Raw genomic sequence first — 9,156 nt, forward strand, 5'->3', positions numbered from 1 at the left:
AGCTGTTTTTGGTGGCCACACCTCCCTACACCCAACATATAACGACAAACTAACACCAACCTCCGACTACACGTGTTCCCCTCTCCTCACTCTCGCTTTCTCTCCAGATCTCCTAGGAAGTAAACCCTAAACAAATAAAACTAAATCCTAAACAAAGATTAATAGATAGATAATTAAAAAGAAAATGAAAAATGAAATCAAATATAATCGTCTCAGCCGTACAATATCCATCATCTTCAACCAGTAAAACGAACAAAAAAAAAAAAAAGAAGAACTAACTATAAACCGACTAATACAATAAAATAAACTCAATACAAACTCCAGAGAAAGTATGTGAAAGAAGCGAGAGGGATAAACATCAAATAAGAGGGAATCTAATGGGGGAAGGGATTACAATAAGATCTACAAGAACATAAATGAGGTAACAATTACACCAACAAAACCAGATCCAACAACAGATGAAACTCTTACAGCACCATTCTTATTATCAGCTGTAGATCCAGCTGGAGAATTAGCAAGTCCAACAGGAGAACCACCGGGGGTGGTAGCTGGAGCACCAGTTGGTGGAGCTGGTGGTGATGAGGGCAATGCAATAGATGGACCTGGTGATGAAGCTGGAGATAAAGTTGGTGTTGGAGTAGTGGTGGCTATTGGTGCTGGAGTTGGTGCCATTACAGTTGGAGCTGGTGGTGGTGGTGACGCTTTTGGTGGTGACTTTGTTGGTGAAGCTACTGGTGCTGTTGTAGGTGCCTGACCAAAGACCAATCCCATCATTAAAACTGCCGTTAACAAAGCAACGTACACTGATGAACAGGCCATTGTTGGTTTTGTGAGAGACAGTAAAGATTTTCTATGAAGGGAGTTCGTTTTAATGTGAGAAAGTTTGAGAAGAGAGAGTGGGATTTGGTTTATATATAAGAGAAGAAACATAGGGGTATTTGGTTTTGCTGCTTGGCTTGGCCAGAAGGGAATTTGATGTTCTTTCGAGTCAAAGACTTCATAAATGTTTGACTACAGTCATACTTCTGTTTTTCTTCATGTGGATCCCATAAAGATAATCTTTAGCCGTTGGTGAACCCATGGGGGTCCCACTTACTGACAACCTATGATTTTTGTCCGTTGATTATGTGATTTTGGTTTGGTAGGTAAACGTTAGTGGCAGCTGTAAAATTAAGGTTGAGATATCAAAGTTCGATGTAACAAACATGATAGTGAAGTTTGTAAAGGGACGGTGGATGAGTCGGACTTCCCAAGTACTTTTTAAGGGTATAAAATTAGGGTTGAAGCAAAAAGATATGCCAAGTTCGTCTTTTTTAAGCGACTATATTACGACCGTTGGATGCATGAAAGTCTGTGCCTTATGACACGTATAGATGATTTTGGTCGCTTCTCTAGTTGGTTTATGTTGTTGAGCCAGGATGATAGCAATGTAACATCTTAGCCGTTAACGCTAAGACAAAATGACTTCGAAAAGTTAAGATGTGCCACCTCCGACCATTGGCTGTACCTGAGATCTTTTCGACTTGATTATTTTGGTAAACTTAGTTACTGCAGCCCATCCAATAGTTGTTTTTTCCAGTAATGCTGCATAGACCTCCCACATAGACCCTATTTAGTAATCCGGAATTCGTAGCGTACGTATTCACAAAAGTCAAATTCTATTAAAAATCTGGTCAACGATTCGTGAATTGTCAATAATTCGGAACAAATTATATATATATATATATCTATAATTCGTTTTAGAAATATGTATTCACAAAACTCGACTATATCAAACAATTAGAAAATACATTTTTAGCTTTATATAACATGGAGATTTAACTTTAGTAAAGTATATATGCATAGTATTGTATAATATTAAAAATATATTGAACTATGACCAACATAAATTACTTCATAGAGTTCATATTTTTATCTGGAAATTTTTACATCAATGTCTATCAACTGAATCCAGGTTATCTAGATTTACAAGCCACCGGGATAATCTTTGTCTTTTTTGTACAAATGCTACAGAAACTCCCCATCACCTGTTTTATGATCGCTCAGTAGTCTACCACATTGGAACACAGTGCCTACTGATCTTACTTCGATTATGCAGAACCAAAGTATATACCAATGGCTTTCTAGTTTCTTTCAGGTTGCAAGTAATCTTGTGCAAAGAGATTTATCTCTTTATGACCAGGTTTGTTTTACCTTATGGATTATTTAGAAAGCAAGGTGTGCGAAAGTTTTTTATAATAAAAATGTTAACACCTTAGAGATATCTAATAATATCAGGGTGAAGGCTGAAGACCGGAAAAGAGTTAACCTATCAAGATCGTCAACTAATGGGTTAACTAGACAGTTTGATAAGAAATGGAAACCTCCATGTAGTTGAGTGATTAAAATTAACTTTGATGCTTTTTATATTGATAGAAATACTCTTGCAGGATGGGGACTAACAGCTAGAGATACTGCAGGTAATAGCAATGGACTGCAAGGAGGAGCATGTGGTGCAATAGACCCTGAACAAGCAGAGGCTTATGCAGTACTGGAGGCGGTGATTTGGGCAAAGCAAAATTGATGGGAAAGGATTGAACTTGAAGGAGATGGTCAGAACGTAATAACAACAATAAATGGGAAGCTTGATGCTGTGAAATGGACTACATAAAATGTAGTGAATGATGCTATTTTTCTATTAAGAACTTTTGAATTTTGGAAATGTAGTAAAGTGCATAGAGAAGAAAATCATTTGGCTGATACCTTGGCCAAATTTGCAAGAACTAAATCTCTCTGTTTTAATTGGCTCAATAATTATCCGGAGTGGGCAAAGGTCCTTGTTCAAAAGGACAAGAACGATATGTAATTCTTTAGTATCAATATATTTATCTTTCTTTCCTGTTAAAAAAAAAGGTTGTGGCTCGCCGATTGGGCACCACTTTGCACACCACCCTTAATTTTTTTAAAAGCTTTCAACCTTGAAAACAAAAGAATCGGTGGACCGAAGCTTAAAATAAAAACTATTTGAGAGTTTACAGGCCCATAATAGTTAGTTTAGCCTAACAAATTGGGTATCCGAATAATTCGCATTTCTGTTAAATACGCGATTAATTCGTTTCCTCTCCAAGAACCGCGAACTAGGTAAGGGGATTAGGTAGGACGCGATAAATTCACGTTTCGGATGATATGTGAAGTTTGGCATATAATTCACGAATTATACGTTGAATTACTAACGTACTCACATGGGGGTGGGCCATACACCCCTTGGAGTTAGCATGGGGCCACTTTTCGGTGCAATATGGGAAGGAATTACAATACACGGTTTTTATGTAGTCTATCGGGTAATATGTTAAGAATTTTTGGATATTTTTATATCTACGTCAAAAAGTTATAAAAAGTTGAAAAACATGAGCTCTGAACTGGTGCCTATTTATTTTAAGATAAATTTCCAAGAGTCCTAACCCGAGAGGTTGGTCATGGTTGGTAATATGAGAAATCTTTTGGCGACAAAGACCCTTTATCTTGAAAGGTGTCATTGTAGTACAATACTAAAGTCATTGGGTGATGATATCAGTGATCTGAGTTCGAAACTCGTCAGCGTTAAATTATTTACCGACCATTCTAAAAAAAAAGGACCATTTACCTTGGAATAGTGAAGGCCTTCCAATGACGGAGGCTCTTCGCCTCGGAGAGATTAAGGTTCTTGCCTTCGAGTGATGGAGGCTTTTCGAGCCTAACTAGGTCTCTTCAACTTTGAGCTAGATTCTCTTTCTTCAGAAGTCGGACTCCATCTTGAACCTTTTCCATGATGGAGTTTTAGGTTTCATACAAACTAAACTGTGTTTAAGTTTACATGCTCCTCTGCATGGCATGGTAGATGAATGTACCCGTGGGCTTGAGTACCTCGATCGGATGGATGTTTTGGTTATGATTTTGCCTCTTTGACTTTAAAATAACGATTTTACCCTATGTCATAAAATGACCATTTTACTCGTGATCCAAAAGTCACCATCTATAGTTGGCAATTTGAGTATGCATGGGACTTGAGAGTATCTGAAAAAGCGGGGGTCTAACAACCACACCCAATATTTTGCTTAGAAATCTGTATGGACTAACTTCAATATACTTTCAAGAAAATCAACTAGACATTCAGACTCAATCTTAAGAAAAGTATATCCAACAGTTATATCTCTATTTCTCAATTCAAACTGCAATAAAATAAGTAGGAATTTATGAGCCCGATTGAATATAAGAAATAACTTGGACGGTATCGAAAACCAATATCCAAGTGTCAATCTATTTAATCAACAACCAAAGGTTGAATTAAAATTTATTGAACTTACGCATAACCTGTGATATTTCAATTATGTAGAAAATATAATGCGGAAAAGAAACAACACAGATACCAGAAGTTTTGTTAACGAGGAAACCGCAAATGCAGAAAAACCCCAGGACCTAGTCCAGATTTGAACACCACACTGTATTAAGCCGCTACAAACACTAGCCTACTCCAAGTTAACTTCGGATTGGAATGTAGTTGAGCCCTAACCAATCTCACACTGATCAAGGTACAGTCGCGTTCCTTACGCCTCTAGAACCACGCCGGATTCTGCGCACTTGATTCCTTAGATAATCTCATCCACAACTAAGAGTTGCTACGACCCAAAGTCGAAGACTTGATAAACCAATCTGTCTCACACAGAAAATTCTATCAAATAGATAAATCTGTCTCTCATTGATATACCTATGAGTTTTGTTCCGTCTTTTGATAAATCAAGGTGAACAGGAACCAATTGATATACCGGACTTATTTTCCTGAAAAAACAGTCTAGAAATATCAATCACCTCACAATAATCTTAATTGTATGGTAGCGAAACAAGATATTGTGGAATCACAAACGATGAGACGTAGATGTTTGTGACTACTTTTTATCTTGCCTAACGGAGCAAATCGTAGAGAAGATACTACTCAATCACGATAGAAAATAACAAGATCAGAACACGCAACTACAGAGAAAATTGTTGGGTCTGGCTTCACAATCCCAATGAAGTCTTCAAGGCGTTAACCTAGTGGGTTTTAGAAAAACCTAAGGTTAAAGGAAAATCGACTCTAGTTGCAACTAGTATCACACATGAGGTGTGGGGATTAGGTTTCCGAGTTGCTATAGTTCTCCTTTAAATGTATTAGTTCATGAAAAAACCGATTTTTATACATAACCCACTCAAGTATGCAAACGGGTACGCATACCTAAGTAGCCGGACTTGGACTATGTTCGCCAGTATGCAAACGGGTACGCATACTGTCGTACACTTCCAAGATTCAGCTGAATCCAGTACGCGTATAGGTACACATACTATAGTACATGGACTTCAACTGACTTCGCCAGTACGCGTACAGGTACGCATACTCTAGCTCCCGGACTTTACCTGACCTTGCCAGTATGCATACGGGTATGCATACTACATTCCGGTCTTGGATCAACACATATCCAAGTACGCAAACTGTGCTTATAATCCAATTATGGTTAAGTGTTCTAAACTCCCATTTCCATCATTGAAACATTCATAGAAGACGAAAATAGCTGTCTCACACAAGCTATTAGCGTCAAAGCAATTTTCAAGTGATCGAATGATCAATACAAAACATTTTGAGTCTATATCAAATGACTGTCTCACACTAATCATGTAAGATGTTACAAGGCGATTTTGACATGATCATCTTTTGACTTTCGTCAAGAATGTAAGATGAACTTGGTTAAAGAAAAAGCTTACCAACACATATTTCAATAAATATGTAAGCGACTTAAACTCAACTCGAAATATCAAATGTGTATAATATGAAGTCTATATATCTATACAACTTTTATCTCAAATATGAGATAGAGTATGTTGGAGCACTGCTCAGTCGAACTCGCAAGCGTTGCTCAAGATTGTTTGTCAAGTTTAGTTGCCAAAGTTATAAGTCTTGATTTCTAGTCTACTTAGCTAAGTCTCGGACTAGGATAGTAAGTGTAGTTGAGTTCTAGACTCCATGGTGTTCATCATGCAAATACGAAGAACTACTCAAGGAACTGGTGGAACTTCATCGACAAAAAGGTATGTGGAGACTTGAACTTAATTATCTGTTACTCAAAAGTCTGTCTACTCTATCTCCTATCTTGAGACAAAAGTCGTATTGCTATATAGACTTCGATTATACACATTTTCTATTTCGAGCCGAGTTTATCTCGCTTATCTATTTCTCGAAATATGTGTTGGTAAGCTTTCGCTTTGGCCAAGTTCATCTTTACTAGTGACGAAATTCATGTTGATTATTTCAGTTACTTGAAAATCGCAGTGATGAAAAATAGTTTGTGAATAACAACCATATAACATCCTCTAAGAATGTTTCAATGACTGAAATGAGAGTTTAGAATATATAAACATGTTTGGATATAAAAATTGTATGTGTATTCATATTTGTTTAAGTCTAAAATCCTTGAACCAAAGTATGCGTACTTTGCTGTTCAGGATAACCGAAACTAAGTCCGCATACTGTCGGAAGTTCACATCCCGTGATTTTCTGTTAGAGTTTGTGAACTGAAAACAAGCTCAATTCGGTTACTTAAGTATGCATATCGATATGCGTACTTAAGTGGGTTATTTTCTAAAAACAGTTTAATTCGTGAACTAAGACATTTATAAATTAAGGAATGCAATCTTTGCAAACCATGGCTATAATGTTCATGAATCGATTCGAGTGAATCAAAACTGTTTTTTCTTCGATCGTGTCTTGTATACTTCTATGAGATCTAAGCAATTGAAAATCTCTAACCAGTTCTTCTGAGTCATTTGAACTAGTTATGGTGAAGAAGAATAAGGTTGATATGAAAGTGCTCATATGGATAACCATTGGTTAACTAATGTTGAACCAACGACTTGTACACGTTTAGGTACGGTTACTCAAACCTAAATGAAGTTACATTTCATGTGTGTATAACAAGCTAGGTTCGATCTAACGGTTGAAAGATATTATCTTGAATCTAATCAGGTTTTCATCTAACGATGAATATTGAATGTTTTGTTGCCAAGGTAGCATTGATAGCAAACCCTGATTTGGAGACTATATAATGGAGAACTCTAACAACTGGGAAACTAATCCCCACACCTCCTGTGTGATACTAGTTGTATAAGATAGAGCCGGTTCTCCTTTAACTTAGGTTTCTATGGAGACCTTGTAGTTTAATGACTTGAAGACTTCATTGGGATTGTGAAGCCAGACCCAACTATTTTCTCTGTAGTTGCGTGATCTGATCTTGCTGTTTCTATTGTGATTGAGTACAATCGTAAGATTGTCTTGAGATTAATTTCTCTGATAGGCAAGATAGAAAAGTAGTCACAAACTTCGTATCATCGTTGTGATTCCAAAATATCTTGTTTCTCTAATCGATTAAGATTATTGTGAGGTGATTGATATTTCTAGGTTGTTCTTCGGGAATATAAGTCCGCTATATCAATTGGTTCCTGTTCACCTTGATTTATCAAAAGACGGAACAAAACTCGAAGGTATTTTTGTTGGAGGCAGATTTATCTATTCTTGTAGACTTTTCTTTGTGATACTGATTTGTTTATTAAATTCTTCGACTTTGGGTCGTATCAACTCTTAGTTGTGGGTGAGAAAAACTAAGGGAATCAAGTGCGTAGTATCCTGTTGGGATCAGAGATATAAGGAGCGCAACTGTACCATGCATCAGTGTGAGATTGATTGGGGTTCAACTACAGTCCAGACCGAAGTTAGTTTGTAGTAGGCTAGTGTCTATAGCAGCTTAATACAATGTGTCTTTAATCTGGACTAGGTCCCGGGGGTTTTCTGCATTCGCAGTTTCCTCGTTAACAAAACTTCTGGTGTCTGTGTTATTTCTTTTCTGCATTATATTTTGTTATATAATTGAAATATCATAGGTTGTGCGTTGAATTAAACAATTGGTAAATCCAATCTTTTGTTACTGATTGAAATTGATTGATCCTTGAACATTGGTCTTTGGTACCGTTCAAGTAATTTTTCTTGTATTCAATCAGGCTCGCAGATTTCTATTTGTTTGAGTAAGGATTGAATCGAGAAATTGAGATATAACTCTTTGATATAGTTTTTATTAAGATTGAGTCTAATTGTCTAGTTGATTCTCTTAAAAGTATATTTGAGTTAGTCCATACAGATTGCTAAGCGGAATATTGGGTGTGGTTGTTATACCTCCATTTTTTCAATTGGTATCAAAGCGGGCAAACACGTTTAAAGACCTCATCAGTCTGTGTTTGTAGCGATCTGACTCTATGGACAGAAAAGTCTCTATAAATGCTTCACTGGGATTAAATTCTGATTGTAGAGAAAGTTCTGAAAAACTAGTTATTCTCCAGAAAAAGTTGGATGAACAAATCCGGATCAACTCTGATCTTGTTGCAGAAGTTGCATTGCATGAGGATTTGAAATCTGCCAAATTTCCTTCAACGGATTTGAATAACTCTGTTTATTCTTCTCTGAAGAATGGTCTTAAGTCAGATGATAAACGAGGTTTAGGCTTTGTGAAACCTGATGGGACTCAGAACTACTCAAACGAGGTTAAAGATGTTGGTTCATGTATGTTCTGTGACTCTTTCAATCACTTTCAACATACATGTATGTCCTTTCGGAAAAGTTTAAAAGTTGCAACTAATCTTCATAAGAAAGCTAAACAACTGTTTACTTCTCTAAAAGGATGTATAAAACTAACAAGAAATACTAAACAAGATAGTAGTGTTAGTATGAGAGCTTTTTCTTTAAAATCAACATCGCCCTTTCAATGGTTTCTTGACAGTGGATATAGCCGACATATGACTAGTGATCTCTCGTGGTTCGTAACTTCAAGTGACTATGAAGGAGGTCCCGTAACATTTGGAGATGGGAGTTGCTGCTACATAAGCAAGAAGGGGACGATCAAACTTCCTGGCGTTCCTGAAATCCATGATGTAGTATACGTTAAAGGTATGACTGCAAACCTTCTTTCTATTAGTCAAATCTATGACAAAGGCCATAGAGTTGTCTTCAATGAGAATGGATGTGACATTATAGACAAAGCTGGAAAAATAATTTTTCAGGGAACTCGTGGTAAAAACAAATGTTATCTTCTGGATATTCAGTTCAGTAACTGATGCAATTTGACT

At 36.8% G+C, this 9,156-nt stretch overlaps 1 protein-coding gene across 1 annotated transcript; it reads right to left on the bottom strand.

Moving 5' to 3' along the window:
• Positions 1–402: 402 nt before the first annotated feature.
• Positions 403–819, bottom strand: LOC113330512 (classical arabinogalactan protein 9-like). Its single transcript, XM_026577314.1, has one exon. The coding sequence runs from the start codon at positions 817–819 to the stop codon at positions 403–405; it is 417 nt and encodes a 138-aa protein (XP_026433099.1).
• Between the last annotated feature and the right edge of the window lie 8,337 nt (positions 820–9,156).

This window comes from Papaver somniferum, unplaced genomic scaffold (assembly GCF_003573695.1).
Source record: "Papaver somniferum cultivar HN1 unplaced genomic scaffold, ASM357369v1 unplaced-scaffold_118, whole genome shotgun sequence".
NCBI lineage: Eukaryota > Viridiplantae > Streptophyta > Magnoliopsida > Ranunculales > Papaveraceae > Papaver > Papaver somniferum.